At 45.4% G+C, this 25818-nt stretch overlaps 1 protein-coding gene across 3 annotated transcripts; it reads left to right on the top strand.

Moving 5' to 3' along the window:
• Positions 1 to 9: 9 nt before the first annotated feature.
• On the top strand, positions 10 to 24952 carry ap4b1 (adaptor related protein complex 4 subunit beta 1). Of its 3 annotated transcripts, none has more exons than XM_072696417.1 (11): positions 10 to 60; positions 8656 to 8787; positions 9509 to 9733; positions 9817 to 9947; positions 10605 to 10752; positions 11756 to 12252; positions 18401 to 18484; positions 21052 to 21155; positions 21690 to 21897; positions 23046 to 23348; positions 23680 to 24952. In XM_072696417.1, the coding sequence occupies exons 2-11, from the start codon at positions 8675 to 8677 to the stop codon at positions 24105 to 24107; spliced, it is 2241 nt and encodes a 746-aa protein (XP_072552518.1). In that variant the 5' UTR covers positions 10 to 60; positions 8656 to 8674; the 3' UTR covers positions 24108 to 24952. The 3 variants fall into 3 exon arrangements, with proteins under 3 accessions (XP_072552518.1, XP_072552519.1, XP_072552517.1); XM_072696418.1 differs by lacking the exon at positions 10 to 60 and adding an exon at positions 4708 to 4826 and having other exon boundaries at positions 23683 to 24952; XM_072696416.1 differs by lacking the exon at positions 10 to 60 and adding an exon at positions 4708 to 4826.
• Positions 24953 to 25818: the final 866 nt, after the last annotated feature.

Genomic DNA, 25818 nt, shown 5'->3' with positions numbered 1-25818 from the left:
GCGCCCAGAGCTCCGTGCGCTGCTCCGCCCAGGCCCCGCCTCCCTCGCCGGGATTGGATGGTGGGCACTATGACTCGAGCGTTCTACGCTGTGATTGGCTGTTGCGTGTTAGCCTATGAGCTTTACTGACTGCTGACAGAGGACAGAGCACGCCGAACCGGCACCGGTTCTTCTGACCCTTACTGGGGTTCTGACTGGGGTTCTGACTGGGGTTCTGACTGGGATTCTTACTGGGATTCTTACTGGGGTTCTTACTGGGGTTCTGACTGGGATTCTTACTGGGGTTCTGACTGGGATTCTTACTGGGGTTCTTACTGGGATTCTGACTGGGATTCTTACTGGGGTTCTGACTGGGATTCTTACTGGGGTTCTTACTGGGATTCTTACTGGGGTTCTTACTGGGGTTCTTACTGGGGTTCTGACTGGGATTCTTACTGGGGTTCTGACTGGGATTCTTAGTGGGGTTCTTACTGGGGTTCTTACTGGGGTTCTGACTGGGATTCTTACTGGGGTTCTTACTGGGATTCTTACTGGGGTTCTTACTGGGGTTCTGACTGGGATTCTGACTGGGGTTCTGACTGGGATTCTGACTGGGATTCTTACTGGGGTTCTTACTGGGGTTCTTACTGGGGTTCTGACTGGGATTCTGACTGGGATTCTTACTGGGGTTCTGACTGGGATTCTTACTGGGGTTCTGACTGGGATTCTTACTGGGGTTCTTACTGGGGTTCTTACTGGGTTTCTGACTGGGATTCTTACTGGGGTTCTGACTGGGATTCTTACTGGGGTTCTTACTGGGGTTCTTACTGGGGTTCTGACTGGGATTCTTACTGGGGTTCTTACTGGGGTTCTTACTGGGGTTCTGACTGGGATTCTGACTGGGATTCTTACTGGGGTTCTGACTGGGATTCTTACTGGGGTTCTGACTGGGATTCTTACTGGGGTTCTTACTGGGGTTCTTACTGGGGTTCTGACTGGGATTCTTACTGGGGTTCTGACTGGGATTCTTAGTGGGGTTCTTACTGGGGTTCTTACTGGGGTTCTGACTGGGATTCTTAGTGGGGTTCTTACTGGGGTTCTTACTGGGGTTCTGACTGGGATTCTTAGTGGGGTTCTTACTGGGGTTCTGACTGGGGTTCTTACTGGGGTTCTGACTGGGATTCTTACTGGGGTTCTTACTGGGATTCTTACTGGGGTTCTTACTGGGGTTCTTACTGGGGTTCTGACTGGGATTCTTACTGGGGTTCTGACTGGGATTCTTAGTGGGGTTCTTACTGGGGTTCTTACTGGGGTTCTGACTGGGATTCTTACTGGGGTTCTTACTGGGATTCTTACTGGGGTTCTTACTGGGGTTCTTACTGGGGTTCTGACTGGGATTCTGACTGGGATTCTTACTGGGATTCTTACTGGGGTTCTTACTGGGGTTCTTACTGGGGTTCTGACTGGGGTTCTTACTGGGGTTCTGACTGGGATTCTTACTGGGGTTCTTACTGGGATTCTTACTGGGGTTCTTACTGGGGTTCTGACTGGGGTTCTTACTGGGATTCTTACTGGGGTTCTTACTGGGATTCTTACTGGGGTTCTTACTGGGGTTCTTACTGGGGTTCTGACTGGGATTCTTACTGGGGTTCTGACTGGGATTCTTAGTGGGGTTCTGACTGGGGTTCTTACTGGGATTCTTACTGGGGTTCTTACTGTGGTTCTTACTGGGGTTCTTACTGGGGTTTTTACTGGGATTCTTACTGGGGTTCTTACTGGGGTTCTTACTGGGATTCTTACTGGGGTTCTTAGTGGGATTCTTACTGGGGTTTTTACTGGGATTCTTAGTGGGATTCTTACTGGGGTTTTTACTGGGATTCTTACTGGGATTCTTACTGTGGTTCTTACTGGGGTTTTTACTGGGATTCTTACTGGGATTCTTACTGGGGTTCTTAGTGGGATTCTTACTGGGGTTTTTACTGGGATTCTTAGTGGGATTCTTACTGGGGTTTTTACTGGGATTCTTACTGGGGTTCTTACTGGGGTTCTTACTGGGATTCTTACTGGGGTTTTTACTGGGGTTCTGACTGGGATTCTTACTGGGGTTTTTACTGGGATTCTTAGTGGGATTCTTACTGGGGTTTTTACTGGGATTCTTACTGGGGTTCTTACTGGGGTTCTTACTGGGGTTTTTACTGGGATTCTTAGTGGGATTCTTACTGGGGTTCTGACTGGGATTCTTACTGGGGTTTTTACTGGGGTTCTTACTGGGGTTCTTAGTGGGGTTCTGACTGGGGTTCTTACTGGGGTTTTTACTGGGGTTCTTAGTGGGGTTCTTACTGGGGTTCTGACTGGGGTTTTTACTGGGGTTCTTACTGGGGTTCTGACTGGAATTCTTACTGGGGTTCTGACTGGGATTCTGACTGGGGTTTTTACTGGGGTTCTTAGTGGGATCCTTACTGGGGTTCTTACTGGGGTTCTTACTGGGATTCTTACTGGGGTTCTGACTGGGGTTTTTACTGGGGTTCTGACTGGGGTTCTGACTGGGATTCTTACTGTGGTTCTGACTGGGGTTCTGACTGGGGTTTTTACTGGGGTTCTTACTGGGGTTCTTACTGGGATTCTTACTGGGGTTCTGACTGGGATTCTTACTGGGGTTCTGACTGGGGTTCTGACTGGGGTTCTGACTGGGATTCTTACTGTGGTTTTTACTGGGGTTCTTACTGGGGTTCTTACTGGGATTCTTACTGGGGTTTTTACTGGGGTTCTTAGTGGGGTTTTTACTGGGATTCTTACTGGGGTTTTTACTGGGGTTTTTACTGGGGTTCTTACTGGGGTTCTTACTGGGGTTCTTAGTGGGGTTCTGACTGGGGTTCTTACTGGGGTTCTTACTGGGGTTCTTAGTGGGGTTCTTACTGGGGTTCTGACTGGGGTTTTTACTGGGGTTCTTACTGGGGTTCTGACTGGGATTCTTACTGGGGTTCTGACTGGGGTTCTTAGTGGGGTTCTTACTGGGGTTCTGACTGGGGTTTTTACTGGGGTTCTTACTGGGGTTCTGACTGGGGTTCTTACTGGGATTCTGACTGGGGTTTTTACTGGGGTTCTTAGTGGGGTTCTGACTGGGGTTCTTACTGGGGTTCTTACTGGGGTTCTTAGTGGGGTTCTTACTGGGGTTCTTACTGGGATTCTTACTGGGGTTCTGACTGGGGTTTTTACTGGGGTTCTGACTGGGGTTCTGACTGGGATTCTTACTGTGGTTCTGACTGGGGTTCTGACTGGGGTTTTTACTGGGGTTCTTACTGGGGTTCTTACTGGGATTCTTACTGGGGTTCTGACTGGGATTCTTACTGGGGTTCTGACTGGGGTTCTGACTGGGGTTCTGACTGGGATTCTTACTGTGGTTTTTACTGGGGTTCTTACTGGGGTTCTGACTGGGATTCTTACTGGGATTCTTACTGGGGTTCTTAGTGGGGTTTTTACTGGGGTTCTTAGTGGGGTTCTGACTGGGATTCTTACTGGGATTCTTACTGGGATTCTTACTGGGGTTTTTACTGGGGTTCTTAGTGGGGTTCTGACTGGGATTCTTACTGGGATTCTTACTGGGGTTCTTAGTGGGGTTCTTAGTGGGATTCTTACTGGGATTCTTACTGGGATTCTTACTGGGGTTCTTACTGGGTTTCTTACTGTGATTCTTACTGGGGTTCTTAGTGGGATTCTTACTGGGGTTCTGACTGGGATTCTGACTGGGGTTCTTACTGGGATTCTGACTGGGATTCTGACTGGGATTCTGACTGGGGTTTTTACTGGGATTCTTACTGGGGTTCTTACTGGGGTTCTTACTGGGATTCTGACTGGGGTTCTGACTGGGGTTCTGACTGGGATTCTTACTGGGGTTCTGACTGGGATTCTTACTGGGGTTCTTACTGGGATTCTGACTGGGGTTCTTACTGGGGTTCTGACTGGGGTTCTGACTGGGATTCTTACTGGGGTTTTTACTGGGATTCTTACTGGGATTCTGAACCTGTGCAACAATCCAACTTATATTTATTTACTGCTAACAAAGAAAATCACCATGGGAACCATGTCAGTCAAATGAAATTGCGATGGTAACCACTTTAGATGAAGGTAATCACCATGGAAACCATTTTAGCTGAAGGAAATCACCACGGGAACGTCTTCAGCTGATGGGCTGTAGGTGAAGTGAGCGTGCAGCTCTGGAGACTGAGGCTTCTCTCTGCGTTAGAGCGCCATCTAGTGACGCTCACAACACAGCGCCTCCAACCTCCCCACCTCCCCCTCTCCCCCTCCCCCCCACCTCCACCTCCCCACCTCCACCTCCCCCCACCTAAACAACATTCAGCAGCTCAAACTGAAGCTGAACACAAACCACCAACATACCCTCTTTTCCTAAAATATCAGTTACATATCAGTCATTATTACTTCAGTTTTTTATTAATGTAGTAATTACAATAAATACATGACTGTTTGCTACAGATTACTTATAAACCAGCTAAAATATAAAACGCAAACAAGAACCATTCTGATGAAGAGATGAACGGATCACATTTATTCATCTAAACGGTCAATTCTGCTCTGTATCGGTTTATTGTTGTAAAAACTGTTTTGTTTGGCTGGTATTATCTTTATTTACCCAAACGGATTACTGAAATATTAAAGTTGTAGCTCTCTGACGAGCTTGAAAAGACTCTTATTTTGAATCCAGGAGGGAAGCGCGGTGCTGAGTCTGGGTTCACGGCTGTTTACCGGGTTTCTCCGTGATTTAATATTCCCAGGGATTTTAATCCGTTTTCTGTAAAAAGAGGAATCCCAGCTTGATGGTTCAGGAGGTGAGATCATCTTTAATCCTGAGATTAGGGGAGAAAACGTCACACCCGGTTTAAAACCTACAGATCAGGGTTAATCTCGCTAATGCTAACAGCTAATGCTAACAGCTAATGCTAACAGCTAATGCTAATGCTGCTCCTCCTGATTCAGTTCTGATTATTTCATTAGTTTAAGTAGCAGATCAAACAGTCCGGGCAATAAGTGCCAGTAATAATAATAATAATAATAGTAATAATGATAATAATAATAATAATGATAATAATAATATTGGAGGTATTTCAGTAAGACGAGGTTGGATTTGGGGTGTTTTCATCATTGTGAAGCGGGTTATAAAGCGTGTTTGGGGGTTTAGCTCGTGGGGTTAGTGTGGCACCTCTGTAATTACACTTAATAAACATTAAAACTGTAAAACATTAAAAATGCATTAGCAGCTAATATGACCCGACAGGCAGTTCAGAGCGGCGGTCATTGCGCCCCCTACCGGATTCGAAACGGGTGTAACGATCGGTTCAGTTCATTTATCGATACTATCGATACTAATGCACGTTTAAAAATCTTAATATTAATCTTCACATTATCACAGCATTCAAAAAGAGTCAAAACCTTTATTTACCTCATTGTTATTAGTGTTATTGTTTTTATCATTAGTATTATTTCATATTGACCCTACAAATATTATGTCTGCAACATAAGTTTAGTTAATTAACTTTTAATTAACTAAACTAATTTAACTTCCTGTGTTATTAATGATTTGTTAAGGCTTAATTATGCTGGGATATATCTGTAATAAACGGAGTGTGTGTAGTTACAGTTCAGCAGTATGTGTGTGTAACAGTGGGATGGTGTGTAACAGTGGGAGTGTGTGTAACAGTGAGATGGTGTGTAACAGTGAGATGGTGTGTAACAGTGGGATGGTGTGTGTAACAGTGGGAGTGTGTGTAACAGTGAGATGGTGTGTGTAACAGTGAGATGGTGTGTGTAACAGTGGGAGTGTGTGTAACAGTGAGATGGTGTGTAACAGTGAGATGGTGTGTAACAGTGGGATGGTGTGTAACAGTGGGAGTGTGTGTAACAGTGGGAGTGTGTGTGTAACAGTGGGATGGTGTGTAACAGTGGGAGTGTGTGTAACAGTGAGATGGTGTGTGTAACAGTGGGAGTGTGTGTAACAGTGGGTGTGTGTGTAACAGTGGGAGTGTGTGTAACAGTGGGAGTGTGTGTAACAGTGGGTGTGTGTGTAACAGTGGGTGTGTGTGTAACAGTGGGATGGTGTGTGTAACAGTGGGATGGTGTGTAACAGTGGGATGGTGTGTAACAGTGGGATGGTGTGTGTAACAGTGGGAGTGTGTGTGTAACAGTGGGAGGGTGTGTAACAGTGGGTGTGTGTGTAACAGTGGGATGGTGTGTGTAACTGGGATGGTGTGTAACAGTGGGATGGTGTGTGTAACTGGGATGGTGTGTGTAACTGGGATGGTGTGTAACAGTGGGAGTGTGTGTAACAGTGGGAGTGTGTGTAACAGTGGGAGTGTGTGTAACAGTGGGATGGTGTGTAACAGTGGGTGTGTGTGTAACAGTGAGATGGTGTGTGTAACAGTGGGAGTGTGTGTAACAGTGGGAGTGTGTGTAACAGTGGGATGGTGTGTAACAGTGAGAGTGTGTGTAGTTACAGTTCAGCAGTATGTGTGTGTAACAGTGGGATGGTGTGTGTAACAGTGAGATGGTGTGTAACAGTGAGATGGTGTGTAACAGTGGGATGGTGTGTAACAGTGAGATGGTGTGTGTAACAGTGAGATGGTGTGTGTAACAGTGGGAGTGTGTGTAGTTACAGTTCAGCAGTATGTGTGTGTAACAGTGGGATGGTGTGTAACAGTGGGAGTGTGTGTAACAGTGAGATGGTGTGTGTAACAGTGGGATGGTGTGTAACAGTGGGATGGTGTGTAACAGTGAGATGGTGTGTGTAACAGTGGGAGTGTGTGTAGTTACAGTTCAGCAGTATGTGTGTGTAACAGTGGGATGGTGTGTAACAGTGGGATGGTGTGTGTAACAGTGGGAGTGTGTGTAACAGTGGGATGGTGTGTAACAGTGAGATGGTGTGTGTAACAGTGGGAGTGTGTGTAGTTACAGTTCAGCAGTATGTGTGTGTAACAGTGGGATGGTGTGTAACAGTGGGATGGTGTGTGTAACAGTGGGAGTGTGTGTAGTTACAGTTCAGCAGTATGTGTGTGTAACAGTGGGATGGTGTGTAACAGTGGGATGGTGTGTGTAACAGTGGGAGTGTGTGTAGTTACAGTTCAGCAGTATGTGTGTGTAACAGTGGGATGGTGTGTAACAGTGGGATGGTGTGTAACAGTGGGATGGTGTGTAGTTACAGTTCAGCAGTATGTGTGTGTAACAGTGGGATGGTGTGTAACAGTGGGAGTGTGTGTAACAGTGGGATGGTGTGTGTAACAGTGGGAGTGTGTGTAGTTACAGTTCAGCAGTATGTGTGTGTAACAGTGGGATGGTGTGTAACAGTGGGATGGTGTGTAACAGTGGGAGTGTGTGTAACAGTGAGATGGTGTGTGTAACAGTGGGAGTGTGTGTAACAGTGGGAGTGTGTGTAACAGTGGGATGGTGTGTAACAGTGGGATGGTGTGTGTAGTTACAGTTCAGCAGTATGTGTGTGTAACAGTGGGATGGTGTGTGTAACAGTGGGAGTGTGTGTAACAGTGAGATGGTGTGTGTAACAGTGGGATGGTGTGTAACAGTGGGATGGTGTGTAACAGTGGGATGGTGTGTAACAGTGAGATGGTGTGTGTAACAGTGGGAGTGTGTGTAGTTACAGTTCAGCAGTATGTGTGTGTAACAGTGGGAGTGTGTGTAACAGTGGGATGGTGTGTAACAGTGGGATGGTGTGTAACAGTGGGATGGTGTGTGTAACAGTGGGATGGTGTGTGTAACAGTGGGAGTGTGTGTAGTTACAGTTCAGCAGTATGTGTGTGTAACAGTGGGATGGTGTGTAACAGTGGGAGTGTGTGTAACAGTGGGATGGTGTGTAACAGTGGGAGTGTGGCAGTGCCGGTGGTATGGAGGGGTGGAGCGGTCAGTGTTTGCAGGAGCTGGACTTTGAGCCGTAGCTGAAGCTGTTTTCCAGCACAGCAAACAAATCGGAGGCTGCGCTCGGCCCTCTCCAGGCTGCTGTTCACCCCTGCCTTAACACGCCTTTCAGACCCGGACCGATTCAGAGAGTCTTGTTTATATAAGATTAGTGACCCAGCTGACCTCTGTATGAGCTCATATCTGTGTCAGTAATGATCAGTAATTAATAATCAGTAATAAATCTAACTCTGATCCAGGACGTAGTTATCAGACAGTAGAGAAGCTGTGGTCCTCTGTCTGAATAGCTTCTCTTTTGTCTTCAGTTCTGTATTATTTAAAACATATATCAGATTAGAATGAATGATAATAATCATAGCAGTATAATAAGTATAATCATAATAATAATAATAATAGCTTTATTGTGAATAATATTATTAATAATGAACATTTGAGAACAATTTCTTCAGAAAATTCAATGTAATTGTGCAGCTAAAGCAAGTCTAAGGTGGTCACTGGATGTTGATATGTGGTTGCTATGCTGGGTGGTTGCTATGATGTTGCTAAGCAGCTGCTGTGGTGTCCTGGGTGGTTGCCATGCAATTGCTTTGACAGCCCAGACTCTGTTAGGTACCTCTACATACCTTCAGCAGTGTACTAGATGTGTGTGTGTGTGTGTGTGTTATATACATGTATTGTTGTGTTGATGTATTGTTACCTGATGGATTTTCTGACACTGTTCTGATGGCGTTCTCTCAGGGATCCACAATCAGACAGGATGCCGTATTTTGGTTCAGAGGAGGTGGTCAAGGACCTGAAGAGGGCGCTGTCTAACCCAAACATCCAGGCTGACCGGCTCCGGTATAGAAACTACATCACCCGTGTTATCAGGTCAGTACCCGGGTTCCACGGGTTCTTTAGCTTTTGGAGACTGATGATCTAAACCATACACTTTCATTAAAACATAAACCACATGTCCAAATGTTTCAGCTACTTTAAGCTGCACCCATTGCTGACACAGATGTGCAAATGCACACACAGCTTGTCTAGTCCCTGTAGAGAAGAAGTACTGCCAATAGAATAGGACTCTCTGGAGCGGATCAACATCATGACCCTATTGGCTCCATGCTGCCTAATAATGCCAGGCGTGGGCTAGAGGGGTATAAAGCCCCCCAGCATTGGGCTTCAGCATTGTGTTCTCTGGAATGATGGTGGTGGAGCTCCATCCAGTACTTTTTTGAGTGGGATGAGTTGAGGATGATGAGGTAGAGAGGTGATCATCCAACATCCTGACCTCCCTAACACTCATTATGGCTGAATGCAATCAAATCCTCACAGCAATGCTCCTCCTCCAGAATCCAGTAGAAAGTCTTCTTCTCTGGACAGTAGAGACAGTTACTCCAACAGAAGCAGGATCAGCTCTTTAATACCCTTAAAAAAACAAAACAAAACAATGAAAAAGCAGGCGTCTCAATACTTTTGTCCATAAGGACCAGAACCTAATCAGGCCTGGTCCAGCAGGCACAGAGGGGTCAGCTCGGGTGTTCTGCATTAGAACAAACAAACAGTCTGAACATAAAAGTCTTTGTTCTGTAAATTGTTTGGATTTCAGGTCGATGACTCAGGGTCTGGATGTCTCGTCTCTGTTTATGGACATGGTGAAGGCTAGTGCTACAGTGGACATTGTCCAGAAGAAGCTGGTTTACCTCTACATGGTCACCTACGCCGGCCACAAACCTGACCTGGCCCTGCTGGCCATCAACACCCTGCGGAAAGACTGCGCTGACCCGAACCCGATGGTGCGCGGGCTGGCTCTGAGAAACATGTGCAACCTCAGGTATGTGGCTTTATAAAGGTCTGTCATGGTTCTACAGAAGGTTCTAGACGGTGTTTGTCCTCCTTATGGTGTTTTGGTTTTAGGATGCCGGGAATAACCGAATACATCCAGCAGCCCATTCTGAACGGCCTGAGGGACAAAGCGTCCTACGTGAGGAGAGTGGCCGTGCTGGGCTGTGCTAAAATGCATAGCCTTCAACCCAACACTGAGATAGGTACAACACCACAGCCTCCACTCAACACTGAGATAGGTACAACACCACAGCCTCCACCCAACACTGAGATACCTCCACCCAACACTGAGATAGGTAAAACACCACTGCCTCCACCCAACACTGAAATAGGTACAACACCACAGCCTCCACCCAACACTAAGATAGGTACAACACCACAGCCTCCACCCAACACTGAGATACACTATTTTGACAGAAGTATTGGGACACCTGCTCATTCACTGTTTCTTCTGAAAGAGTTCTTAAAAGAGTTTCTCCTGCTTCTGTTCTATCTCTACTGTCCAGAGAAGAAGACTTTCTACTAGATTTTGGAGGTGCATTGCTGTGAGGATTTGATTGCATTCATCCACAAGAGCGTTAGTGAGGTCAGGATGTCAGCTAGCTCAATGCTGGGGGGCTTTATACCCCTCTAGGCCTGTTCCTGTTGATCTGCTCCAGAGAGTCCTATTCTATTGGCAGTACTTCTTCTCTACAGGAACTAGACAAGCTGTGTGTGCATTTGCACATCTGTGTCAGCAATGAGTGCAGCTTAAAGTAGCTGAATGCATTCATTATAAGTTGGTGTCCACAAACTTTTGGACATGTAGTGTGTGTAAGGGTTTGAATGGACTGAGCTGTGTGATGAATGTGTCTCTGCAGATCCCAGCATGGTGAATGAACTGTATGCTCTGCTGAGGGACCAGGACCCCGTCGTCATGGTGAACTGTCTCCGAGCGCTGGAGGAGATCCTGCGAGACGAAGGGGGAGTGGTTATCAACAAACCGATCGCACATCACCTGCTCAACAGGTCAGACACACCTGTGATCTCTAACTCCCGTAACTGACCATGTTAACTGACCTGTTTCAGCAGTTCAGTTCAGGCTTTCTACATTTGGACTTGATATCATAATAATCATAATATCATATTAATTAGTCAGTGCTTGGTCGCTTATTTTTATGACATAATTGGAAGATTGGATATAAAGGTTGATGAGCTGCTGGAACCACCTTCCGCATTTAAAGGAGCAGATCTGCAGTAAATCCCAGTCTCCTGATTGATCTCGGATCCAGATTCAGCCGATCAGATCAGACCTGTTCGGAGTCTGACGTGAGCTTCTACAGTTTACAACAGGAGACGCTAGGCTAACACTGCTAACAAACACTGGAATTAGACTGTCACCAATCACTCATCTTTGTGAACACGCCCCCAAAAACAAAAATGTATTTACGTCAAAGATCAATCGAGAAGCTACATAAACTAAATACTACATCATTATAAATAGACCTTATTCCAACACTGAATCTAGAACCGGAGCTACGTTCTCCTCCTCATCACGTCCCGCTCTGTAGAGCTGCTCCTCTCTCAGACCGGAGCACAGTGGGCGGAGTGATACACACACTGTGCTGAGGTGAAGGTGGTTCTGGTTCCTCCAGTGTTCCTCAGCTCTGTGGTTCTGGTTCTGTTTGGGGTTCTAGACTAAAGTCAGTCCCACCATCTCCTAAACCTCATCCATCTATCAGCTGATGAAGATCTGGAGGAGCTCTGAGAGACTTGCGCTTGTTAGCATCATTAGCCTAGCATCTCCTGTTGCGGTTTGGTCTGATCGACTGAATCTGGACCAGAGATCAATCAGGATACTGGGATTTTTCACTGACTTGCTAACTACTGAAAAGCTCATCACAATATCAATAATAGATAATCAATGATTTCTTAACAGCATAACTAAACCTCTGTGTAAACGCTGGAGTATCTACAGTGTGTGTTTACAGGTCAGTAGATCGGTCATGATGGTCTACTCCTGTGTTTACAGGTTGAAGGATTTGGACAGCTGGGCTCAGAGTGAGGTTCTGACCTTCCTCCTTCGCTACCGTCCTCGCAGTGATGACGAGCTCTTCGACATCCTGAGCCTGCTGGACGGGTTTCTACACAGCGCTCACGCGCCCGTCATGGCCGCCACGCTCCGCCTCTTTCTGCACTTAGCTGCCGCCCACCCTGCCGTGCAGGCCGATGCCCTTACTCGTGCCCGCGGCCCCCTGCTGGCCACCTGCGGCTCTGCGTCACGTGAGCTGTGCTTTGCTGGACTGTGTCACGTGCAGCAGGTTCTGCGCAGTCAGCCAGCTCTGTACGGCAGCCATTACAAACGCTTCTTCTGCGGATACTCAGAACCCGGATACATAAAGTTCCGTAAGATGGAGATCCTGGTAGAGCTGGTGAATGACGAGAATGTGGTGCTGGTTCTAGAGGAGCTGAAGAGCTACTGCACTGACGTGTCTACTGAACTGGCGCAGGCAGCTATTGCAGCTATAGGTAATACACACTGATCTGCAGCTATAGGTAATACACACTGCAGCTATAGGTAATACACACTGATCTGCAGCTATAGGTAATACACACTGCAGCTATAGGTAATACACACTGATCTGCAGCTATAGGTAATACACACTACAGCTATAGGTAATACACACTGATCTGCAGCTATAGGTAATACACACTGCAGCTATAGGTATTACACACTGATCTGCAGCTATAGGTAATACACACTGATCTGCAGCTATAGGTAATACACACTGCAGCTATAGGTATTACACACTGATCTGCAGCTATAGGTAATACACACTGATATGCAGCTATAGGTAATACACACTACAGCTATAGGTAATACACACTGATCTGCAGCTATAGGTGATACACACTGCAGCTATAGGTATTACACACTGATCTGCAGCTATAGGTAATACACACTGATCTGCAGCTATAGGTAATACACACTGCAGCTATAGGTATTACACACTGATCTGCAGCTATAGGTAATACACACTGATCTGCAGCTATAGGTAATACACACTACAGCTATAGGTAATACACACTGATCTGCAGCTATAGGTGATACACACTGCAGCTATAGGTAATACACACTGATCTGCAGCTATAGGTAATACACACTGCAGCTATAGGTAATACACACTGATCTGCAGCTATAGGTAATACACACTACAGCTATAGGTAATACACACTGATCTGCAGCTATAGGTGATACACACTGCAGCTATAGGTATTACACACTGATCTGCAGCTATAGGTAATACACACTACAGCTATAGGTAATACACACTACAGCTATAGGTAATACACACTGATCTGCAGCTATAGGTAATACACACTGCAGCTATAGGTAATACACACTGCAGCTATAGGTAATACACACTGATCTGCAGCTATAGGTAATACACACTGATCTGCAGCTATAGGTAATACACACTGCAGCTATAGGTATTACACACTTATATGCAGCTACAGGTAATACACACTGCAGCTATAGGTAATACACACTACAGCTATAGGTAATACACACTGATCTGCAGCTATAGGTAATACACACTGCAGCTATAGGTAATACACACTGATCTGCAGCTATAGGTAATACACACTGATCTGCAGCTATAGGTAATACACACTGCAGCTATAGGTAATACACACTGATCTGCAGCTATAGGTAATACACACTGCAGCTATAGGTAATACACACTGATATGCAGCTATAGGTAATACACACTACAGCTATAGGTAATACACACTGCAGCTATAGGTAATACACACTGCAGCTATAGGTGATACACACTGCAGCTATAGGTAATACACACTGATATGCAGCTACAGGTAATACACACTGCAGCTACAGGTAATACACACTGATCTGCAGCTATAGGTATTACACACTGATATGCAGCTACAGGTAATACACACTACAGCTATAGGTATTAAACACTACAGCTATAGGTATTAAACACTACAGCTATAGGTAATACACACTGCTCTGCAGCTATAGGTAATACACACTGCAGCTATAGGTAATACACACTGCTCTGCAGCTATAGGTAATACACACTGCAGCTATAGGTAATACACACTGATCTGCAGCTATAGGTAATACACACTGCAGCTACAGGTAATACACACTGCAGCTATAGGTAATACACACTGCAGCTATAGGTAATACACACTGATCTGCAGCTATAGGTAATACACACTGCAGCTATAGGTAATACACACTGATCTGCAGCTATAGGTAATACACACTACAGCTATAGGTAATACACACTACAGCTATAGGTAATACACACTACAGCTATAGGTAATACACACTGATCTGCAGCTATAGGTAATACACACTGCAGCTATAGGTAATACACACTGATCTGCAGCTATAGGTAATACACACTGCAGCTATAGGTATTACACACTGATATGCAGCTACAGGTAATACACACTGCAGCTATAGGTAATACACACTGATCTGCAGCTATAGGTAATACACACTACAGCTATAGGTAATACACACTGATCTGCAGCTATAGGTAATACACACTGATCTGCAGCTATAGGTAATACACACTGCAGCTATAGGTAATACACACTGATCTGCAGCTATAGGTAATACACACTGCAGCTATAGGTAATACACACTACAGCTATAGGTAATACACACTACAGCTATAGGTAATACACACTGCAGCTATAGGTAATACACACTGCAGCTATAGGTGATACACACTGCAGCTATAGGTATTACACACTGATATGCAGCTACAGGTAATACACACTACAGCTATAGGTATTAAACACTACAGCTATAGGTATTAAACACTGCAGCTATAGGTAATACACACTGCAGCTATAGGTAATACACACTGCTCTGCAGCTATAGGTAATACACACTGCAGCTATAGGTAATACACACTGCTCTGCAGCTATAGGTAATACACACTGCAGCTATAGGTAATACACACTGATCTGCAGCTATAGGTAATACACACTGCAGCTACAGGTAATACACACTGCAGCTATAGGTAATACACACTGCAGCTATAGGTAATACACACTGATCTGCAGCTATAGGTAATACACACTGCAGCTATAGGTAATACACACTGATCTGCAGCTATAGGTAATACACACTGCAGCTATAGGTAATACACACTGATCTGCAGCTATAGGTAATACACACTGATCTGCAGCTATAGGTAATACACACTGCAGCTATAGGTAATACACACTGATCTGCAGCTATAGGTAATACACACTGCAGCTATAGGTATTACACACTGATCTGCAGCTATAGGTAATACACACTGATATGCAGCTATAGGTAATACACACTGATCTGCAGCTATAGGTAATACACACTGCAGCTATAGGTATTACACACTGATCTGCAGCTATAGGTAATACACACTGCAGCTATAGGTATTACACACTGATCTGCAGCTATAGGTAATACACACTGCAGCTATAGGTATTACACACTGATCTGCAGCTATAGGTAATACACACTGATATGCAGCTATAGGTAATACACACTGATCTGCAGCTATAGGTAATACACACTGATCTGCAGCTATAGGTAATACACACTACAGCTATAGGTAATACACACTGATCTGCAGCTATAGGTAATACACACTGCAGCTATAGGTAATACACACTGATATGCAGCTATAGGTAATACACACTACAGCTATAGGTAATACACACTGCAGCTATAGGTAATACACACTGCAGCTATAGGTAATACACACTACAGCTATAGGTAATACACACTGCAGCTATAGGTAATACACACTGATATGCAGCTATAGGTAATACACACTGCAGCTATAGGTGATACACACTGCAGCTATAGGTAATACACACTGATATGCAGCTATAGGTAATACACACTGCAGCTATAGGTATTACACACTGATATGCAGCTACAGGTAATACACACTGCAGCTACAGGTAATACACACTGCAGCTATAGGTATTAAACACTGCAGCTATAGGTAATACACACTGCAGCTATAGGTAATACACACTGATCTGCAGCTATAGGTAATACACACTGCAGCTATAGGTAATACACACTGATATGCAGCTATAGGTAATACACACTACAGCTATAGGTAATACACACTGCAGCTATAGGTAATACACACTGATATGCAGCTACAGGTAATACACACTGCAGCTACAGGTAATACACACTGCAGCTATAGGTAATACACCCTGCTCTGATAAGGGCGGCGGGGTGGCGGGTGGAGGTTACAGCTGGTTAATGAAAAGCTCTCAGTCTCGGTTCGGCTGCTGCTGCTTAGCTTGGCCTTTTTGGGATGTTGTGTAAATCTAGAAATGCTGCCGGAAGGAGCAAGGTGAGTGCGGCAGATTTGAGCCCGTGTTTGTTGGAGATTACAGCTCTCCAGCTGGACGGAGGGCGTCTGTGTGCTGAGACGGAGGTTAATGTTTAAGTGGTCTTATCCCCTCCTTATCCCCCCTTCAGCTCTCAGAGTTCACACTGCAGGTAAAAGAGGCCCAGGTCTGATCTTCCTCGTCATACAGTGGGGAAAAAAGTATTTAGTCAGTCACCAATTGTGCAAGTTCTCCCACTTAAAAAGATGAGAGAGGCTGTAATTGACATCATAAGAGACTAAATGAGAAAAGAAATTCTGAAAATCACACTGTCTGATCTTTAAAGAATTTATTTGCAAATAATGGTGGAAAATAAGTATTTGGTCGCCTACAAACAAGCAAGATTTCTGTCTGTCACAGACCTGTAACTTCTTCTTTAAGAGGCTTCTCTGTCCTCCACTCATTACCTGTATTAATGGCACCTGTTTGAACTGGTTAACAGTATAAAAGACACCTGACCACTGCTAATCTCCCTCCATCAGGGGCTCCACGCAAGATCTCAGCCTGTGGGGTCAAAATGATCACAAGAACGGTGAGCAGAAATCCCAGAACCACATGGGAGGACCTAGTGAATGACCTGCAGAAAGCTGGACCAACGTTACAAAGGCTACCGTCAGTAACACACTACGCCGCCAGGGACTCAGATCCTGCAGTGCCAGACGTGTTCCCCTGCTTAAGCCAGTACATATCCGGCCTGTCTGAAGTTTGCTAGAGAGCATTTGGATGTTCTGGAAGAGTTTTGGGAGAATGTCTTATGGTCAGATGAAACCAAAGTAGAACTGTTTGGTACAAACACAACTCGCTGTGATTGGAGGAGAGTGAATGCTGAGTTGCATCCAAAGAACACCATACCAACTGTGAAGCATGGGGGTGGCAACATCATGCTTTGGGGCTGTTTCTCTGCAAAGGGACTAGGACGACTGGTCCGTGTACATGAAAGAATGAATGGAGCCATGTATTGTGAGATTTTAAGTGCAAACCACCTTTCATCAGCAAGGGCATTGAAGATGAAACGTGACTGGGTCTTTCAGCATGACAATGATCCCAAGCACACTGCCAGGGCAACAAAGGAGTGGCTTCGTAAGAAGCATTTCAAGGTCCTGGAGTGGCCTAGCCAGTCTCCAGATCTCAACCCCATAGAAAACCCTTGGAGGGAATTGAAAGTCTGTGTTGCCGCTGACAGCCCCAAAACATCACTGCTCTAGAGGAGATCTGCATGGAGGAATGGGCCAACATACCAGCAACGGTGTGAGCCAACCTTGTGAAGCCTTACAGAAAACGTTTGACCTCTGTCATTGCCAACAAAAGATATATAACAAAGTATTGAGATGAACTTTTGTTATTGATCAAATACTTATTTTCCACCATTATTTACAAATAAATTCTTTATAAATCAGACAATGTGATTTTCTGATTGTTTTTCTCATTTTGTCTCTCATAGTTGAGTCTACCTATGATGTCAATTACAGCCTCTCATCTCTTTAAGTGGGTGAACTTGCACAATTGGTGACTGAATAAATACATTTTTTTCCCCCACTGTACATGACACAGGTTTGTTCATCCAGTATGAATCTCTGCTCTTTTAGCTACATCATGGCAACCCAATAACAACCATCTGCAACACCATGGCAACCAGGAAGCAGTAGCATAGAAGCCACTTGGAACAGCACAGTATCCTCCTTGCAACCCCAGAAAACCCACCTGGGATACCTTGGCAACTGCTTGTCAACAGCATAGCAACAACTTGGAAAGACATAGTAGCCTAATAACAAACAAAAGGCATAGCTTAGCATACTGCTTAGCAACAGCATAGCAACCATGTGGGATACCAGATTAACCACATGCTGATACCATCAATATGAAAACTTGACTGACAACCTCCTGCAGTTCCACAGTAACTGGCTGGAATTTCTCAGCAACAGCATAGCAACAACTTGGAACAGCATAGCAGCTCGGTAGAAACCACCTGGGATACCTTAGTAACTGCTCAGCAACAGCACAGCAACCACCTGGGCCACCATGATAATATCTTGTCTTACAGCAGCCTGACCATTTCCGTCACTTGCTTAAATTGCACTCTGCATTTTCTTCAGCAGCTCTTCTGTGGTTTAGCCCTGCCGCTGTTTAGCGCTCGGATCCTCCTGTTCAGTGTGTTACTGTTGAACAGAGGAATTCATGCTGGGTTCCTCAGCAGAACAACTCTCTAACCGACTCTCCTTCTCCCCTGAAGGTCGTATCGGACGGACCTACACTGAGAAGTGTCTGGACATTCTGACCGGACTTCTGGCACTGAAACAAGAGCACATCACTTCCGGTAAGAGATTATCCTGTAATATCTGTCATTTAGTTTTACACTGAAGCTACAAGCCTAATGTAGCTCACACCCCACCTACTGGCCCTGAAGCTAGGAGGTTTACTGTCCCACACTGAGGGGGGCGCTGTAACACTCTGTCAGTAAATAGTCTGGTAAATCCATACAAACTCAGTACAGTTCTGAACTGTTTGTTGACTTTCCCACCTAAAACATCAAAATCTGGGTCTAAATACTTATGACCAGTGAAAAGAGGCTGCTGTGTCACACTGTCCATTTATTTTACACCACAAAGTAGAACAGCAGATCTCAGCCCCCTCAAACCCAACTAGACCTTATTACTATCACATCTACAGTACACTCCTGACCCACCATCACATCTACAGTACGCTCCTGACCCACCATCACATCTACAGTACATTCCTGACTGACCCACCATCACATCTACAGTACACTGCTGACTGACCCACCATCACATCTACAGTACACTCCTGACCCACCATCACATCTACAGTACGCTCCTGACCCACCATCACATCTACAGTACACTGCTGACTGACCCACCATCACATCTACAGTACGCTCCTGACTGACCCACCATCACATCTACAGTACACTCCTGACTGACCCACCATCACATCTACAGTACACTTCTGACTGACCCACCATCACATCTACAGTACGCACCTGACTGACCCACCATCAAATCTACAGTACACTCCTGACCCACCATCAGATCTACAGTACACTCCTGACCCACCATCACATCTACAGTACACTCCTGACCCACCATCACATCTACAGTACACTCCTGACCCACCATCACATCTACAGTACACTCCTGACTGACCCACCATCACATCTACAGTACACTCCTGACCCACCATCACATCTACAGTACACTCCTGGCTGACCCACCATCACATCTACAGTATGCTCCTGACTGACCCACCATCACATCTACAGTACACTGCTGACTGACCCACCATCACATCTACAGTACACTCCTGACCCACCATCAGATCTACAGTACACTCCTGACCCACCATCAGATCTACAGTACACTGCTGACCCACCATCACATCTACAGTACACTGCTGACTGACCCACCATCACATCTACAGTACGCTCCTGACCCACCATCACATCTACAGTACACGACTGACCCACCATCACATCTACAGTACACTCCTGACTGACCCACCATCACATCTACAGTACACTTCTGACCCACCATCACTTCTACAGTACACTCCTGACCCACCATCACATCTACAGTACACTCCTGACTGACCCACCATCACATCTACAGTACACTCCTGACTGACCCACCATCACATCTACAGTACACTTCTGACCCACCATCACTTCTACAGTACACTCCTGACCCACCATCACATCTACAGTACACTCCTGACTGACCCACCATCACATCTACAGTACACTCCTGACTGACCCACCATCACATCTACAGTACACTCCTGACCCACCATCACATCTACAGTACACTCCTGACTGACCCACCATCACATCTACAGTACACTCCTGACTGACCCACCATCACATCTACAGTACACTCCTGACCCACCATCACATCTACAGTACACTCCTGACCCACCATCACATCTACAGTACACTTCTGACTGACCCACCATCCCATCTACAGTATACTCCTGACTGACCCACCATCACATCTACAGTACACTCCTGACTGACCCACCATCACATCTACAGTACTCTCCTGACTGATCCACCATCACATCTACAGTACTCTCCTGATCCACCATCACTTCTACAGTACACTCCTGACCCACCATCACTTCTAAAGTACACTCCTGACTGACCCACCATCACATCTACAGTACACTTCTGACCCACCATCACTTCTACAGTACACTCCTGACCCACCATCACATCTACAGTACACTCCTGACTGACCCACCATCACATCTACAGTACACTCCTGACTGACCCACCATCACTTCTACAGTACACTCCTGACCCACCATCACATCTACAGTACACTCCTGACCCACCATCACATCTACAGTACACTCCTGACTGACCCACCATCACATCTACAGTACACTCCTGACTGACCCACCATCACATCTACAGTACACTCCTGACTGACCCACCATCACATCTACAGTACACTCCTGATCCACCATGTTTGGAGGCTGTACGTTAACCTGGCTAGCTCTCACTGTGAGTTGAAGCTGATCTGCTTCTAATTGGTGCTCTGTTACGCCACCTAGAGGAGAGTCAGATAACATAGGAGTGAATTCTGGGACTTCACACACACCTCAGTCATCACACACACTCGGGCGTCTTCAGGGGGGATCTGGAGAAATATCTGTCAGATGGGAGGGAGAACTGGTAGATAGTGTTACTGTGAGAACAAGAGAAGCCCAGTCGCTCCTACTACTGGAACCAGTTTAACAACAGAAGATATCCAGGTTATGTTTCACTCTCTGTCTGTCTGTCTGTCTGTCTGTCTGTCTGTCTGTTTGTTTGTTTGTTTGTTTGTTTGTTTGTTTCCTGGTTTCGCTGTTTGCTGTTCTGTGTAGCGGTGATCCAGACGTTCAGGGACTTGGTGTGGTTCTGCCCTCAGAGCACCGGGCCGGTGTGTAAGGCTGTGGAAGGCTGTGATGAAACCCTTCAGGATAACGAGGCAAGTCTCGTTTAACCTCGTGCTGCTGAATTTGCATCAGACCTGGAAATGCAAATGATTGATTTGCATTGATTTCCATGCTGCAGCCGTTCTGCTGTATGCTCATTAGGACGTTTGGCTGCAGAGAGTTTCAGCTTCTCAGCCCACTCTAATGAAGCAAAACATTATGACCAGCAGCCTAACATGCTGTTTAACATGCTGCAGAAACTATGCAAGCCTGTTTACCTCAGATACACAAAATAGAGCACTTTTCTAAATGTCTTTTATATATAATATAATATAATATATAAACGGGAGTGATTAGTCTTGGTTTAATGTGCAGCCTGATGTAATTAATCACAATTAACTACAGGAATGTGATTAATCTCAATTTTTTGTGATTAATATTGATTAGCTGCACAAACCGAAGCAATTCACGATGAACTTAATCTCTCTCTCTCTCTCTCTCTCCCCCACTCACTCACACACACACACACACACACACACACACACACACACACACACACACACACACACACTCTGTCTGTCTCGCAGGGGAAGCAGGCTCTGTTGTGGCTGCTGGGTGTTCATGGAGAGCGCATCAGTAGCGCCCCCTATGTGCTGGAGGGTTTTATAGACACTCTGAAGGTGGAGCTCTCCTCGTTGGTGAAGATGGAGCTGCTGAGCGCAGCGGTGAAGCTGTTTTTATCCCGACCAGCTGAGATGCAGGACATGCTGGGCCGACTGTTTCACTACTGCATCGGTACTCTCTCTCTCTCTCTCTCTCTCTCTCTCTCTCTCTCTCTCTCTCACACACACACACACACACACACACACACACACACACACACACACTTCTTAAAACCTGTTTAAAGTTCACAGTTTCAGATTCCAATTCAGTTTATTTCAGTTAAAGCTGAATCGCGTGAGTTAGCCCTGTTCTTCAGGGCAGAGTCAGTAAACCAGTCTGAACTCTGAATCCTCCTAAACGCTTAGTTAGTAGTCAGCAGTGCAAACTTCACTAGATCACATGTTCAGTTTCTGCCATAAAGCTTTAGAAATCTGCGCTACTTAAACATCACCACACCCAGCCTTAAACACACACACACACACTCACTGCTCTCCGAACCCAGCCGTGCGGACTGTGTATGGTGCAGCTGTCACTAAAGACCCCAGTGATCTAGCTGTATTGTGCAGACTGAGTAATCAGAGTGTTTTTAGGCTGGAAAATTACAGCGGCTTTAACAGTGGGCAGGTAGACGTGACGGATCACGTTGAGTAGGTTTTCTAAGGTTCGTGAACAAGTTAGAACCAAAATGCAGAGCTAGGTTTTAAAAAAAGGCGATTTCCACTGTTAGACACATCATCAGTTCAGAAATCTGTAAAAAATCTCTAACACACCTCCATACATACAGAATGCAGCTCAAAGTGCTTCACAGTGAAATATAATAAATCATGTATGTAAAACATTAAATAGAAAATAAAAAATAAAATGAGTGTGTTTAAGTGTTTAATGGAAATATATGAATAACTTAAATAGAAAAATAAAGACTATAATAAAATAAACATTCTGAGAAAGGGTGGGGGCGGAATTAATTAATTAACCTGCATTAGCTTACCTCCACTATATGTCCAAATGTTTGTGGACACCCCTTCTTTTGAATGCATTCAGCTTCATTAAGCTGCACCCATTGCTGACACAGATTAATAAATGATTAATAATTGCTGACAGTAGAGACAGTTACTCCAACAAAAGCAGGAGAAACTCTTTTAATACCTTTTTTAGAAGAAGCAGTGAATGAGCAGGTGTCCCAATACTTTTGTCCAGACAGTGTATCTGCTGGTTCTCCTGCCTCTGAGCGGTTCACTGGGTGACTGAAACCTGCTGTTTTGTGTTTGTTGTTGTTTTAGAGGAGGAGGCTGATATGTGTGTCCGGGACCGAGCTGTCCTCTATTACAGGCTGCTGCAGAGCGGACCAGACAAAACCCGAAGCGTTCTGCTGGGGCCAAAGTCTGACCCGTCCATGACCGTTCTGGCTGGGCGTCCAGAGGAGCCAGTCAGTCTCTGGGCATCCAGCTTCAACACGCTCGGCTCGCTGTGCGGAACCGAGGCCTGTCTAGAGAACGTTTCAGTTGAGCTCTCCACCCAGCAGCTCCACAGAGCAGAGGAGGAGGAGCTCGGGTTTGACCCAGCTGAGCAGAGCCTGAGTGCAGGTGAGGCAGACACATACTGGTCGTACTGGGTTATTGAAAGTCGCATTAGATTAATGGAAGCTAATACCCCACCAATTAGCACTGAAGCTATGGGGCTAATGTAGCTAACCAGTAATGGAAGCTAATACCCCACCAATTAGCACTGAAGATATGGGGCTAATGTAGCTAACCAGTAATGGAAGCTAATACCCCACCAATTAGCACTGAAGCTATGGTGCTAATGTAGCTAACCAGTAATGGAAGCCTTTACCCCACCAGTGAGGTATCAGCCCCTTAAAGTTTGTCTGATCAGTCTGATGATGATCTTTATTTCTGTTCTCATCAATGTCAGCAGAACCTGAGGCACCGTCCTGCGACGCAGAAGCAGAACCGAATCTGACCACAGGTGCTCTGATATCCCACAAGGCCTTTGAAAGACTGTGGTTGGAGCTGCAGGTGGTCCACCAGCAGGTGTTGGAGATCCCTCGTCCCACCGACCCTCCAGAGATGTTGCATGCAGCCTTTCAACTGGTAAAGGTCCAGACGCTGGCCTTCAGCCGCCCCGAAGCTGTGCCCTGGAAGGCCTACATGTACAGCCGGTCAGGCGGGACGGTGATTCTGGCCGAGCTCCTCCAAAGGGCGCCGGAGGAACCAGAAAATGAGGGCACCCTGCTGGTGTCGGTTAAACAGCAGCCGGAAAACAAGCAGGCCATCAGGTGCTTCATCAGTGTCCTCAAGAGCGTCCTGCAGACTCTTAGCTCACACACTTCACAGCATTAACCTCGCCTAGAGCGGAGGTTCAGATGCCTTTAGCCATTTTAAACAGCACTTTGCTTTATTGGCTTTACACTGGAGCTACAAGGCTAATGTAGCTAACACGTCTTTGAAACATATGTACACCAATTAGCATGGTGCTATCTGTATGCCTAAATCCCTGTCAGAAAGCACATACTGAACACCACCACACCGGTTTGACCGGTGACTGAGACATGAAGTTAGCTCCATGCTAATTGGTGAAGTAGCTCCAGTGTAAAACTGAAGAAGCACCAACCATGACTTGACTTAGCTGATCGTACCAGCATCTGTGAGCCAAAACGAAATGCTTTCATGGGGCTAAATGCAATCAAATCCTCATCACACTCTTGGAGAGTAAAGGCTATTGCTGCAGTAAAGGAGAATGGCTAACTCCCGACGGATACCCTTGATTTCTGGAGGAACACTGCGGGTGTCTGGATACTTTTGTCACAAATGTTCATTATGTTGTTTAAACGTAGCAGAAATGTAGCTCCAGAAAACAGTGGGGTGGATTTACTGTCTGGACCTGGACTTCCCGCCTCTGATAGTGTTTATGAAATTGTTTATTAATATTTGTTGAACAGTCTGATGTCGACTCTGCAGCTTTGCAGGCCAACATGTATTTATTGCTGAACTGAAATATATATAATAATAAATATATATAAATAAAGTGTTATATAAACACAGTACATACACAAACCCTCACTTAACCACTGTGATGTTCATGCCCTGTGAAAAGCAGCCAAATCATTAAGAACAGTGGAAATGCAGGTGTAGCCAAGACTTTAATTATTGAAATCCTTGATTACTGTCTAAACTAATTAAATTAAAATATGGAATTATAGACTAATAGTGTGAACACACACCACCCTCACGCTGGAGGAGCATTTACACCAGTAAACACACACTCAACCTGTACAGCTACACCAGTAAACACACACTCAACCAGTACAGTTACACCAGTAAACACACACTCAACCAGTACAGTTACACCAGTAAACACACATTCAACCAGTACAGCTACACCAGTAAACACACACTCAACCAGTACAGTTACACCAGTAAACACACACTCTCTCAACCAGTACAGCTACACCAGTAAACACACACTTAACCAGTACAGTTACACCAGTAAACACACACTCAACCAGTACAGTTACACCAGTAAACACACACTCAACCAGTACAGTTACACCAGTAAACACACATTCAACCAGTACAGCTACACCAGTAAACACACACTCAACAAGTACAGCTACACCAGTAAACACACACTCAACCAGTACAGTTACACCAGTAAACACACATTCAACCAGTACAGCTACACCAGTAAACACACACTCAACCAGTACAGCTACACCAGTAAACACACACTCAACCAGTACAGTTACACCAGTACACACACACTCAACCAGTACAGCTACACCTGTAAACACACACTCAACCAGTACAGTTACACCAGTAAACACACATTCAACCAGTACAGCTACACCAGTAAACACACACTCAACCAGTACAGTTACACCAGTACACACACACACTCAACCAGTACAGTTACACCAGTAAACACACACTCTCTCAACCAGTACAGCTACACCAGTAAACACACACTCAACCAGTACAGTTACACCAGTACACACACACACTCAACCAGTACAGTTACACCAGTAAACACACATTCAACCAGTACAGTTAC

This window comes from Salminus brasiliensis, chromosome 14 (genome assembly GCF_030463535.1).
Source record: "Salminus brasiliensis chromosome 14, fSalBra1.hap2, whole genome shotgun sequence".
NCBI classification, from domain to species: domain Eukaryota; kingdom Metazoa; phylum Chordata; class Actinopteri; order Characiformes; family Bryconidae; genus Salminus; species Salminus brasiliensis.
The sequence above is the reverse complement of the archived record's forward strand: the minus strand, read 5'-3'. Positions and strand labels throughout refer to the sequence as shown.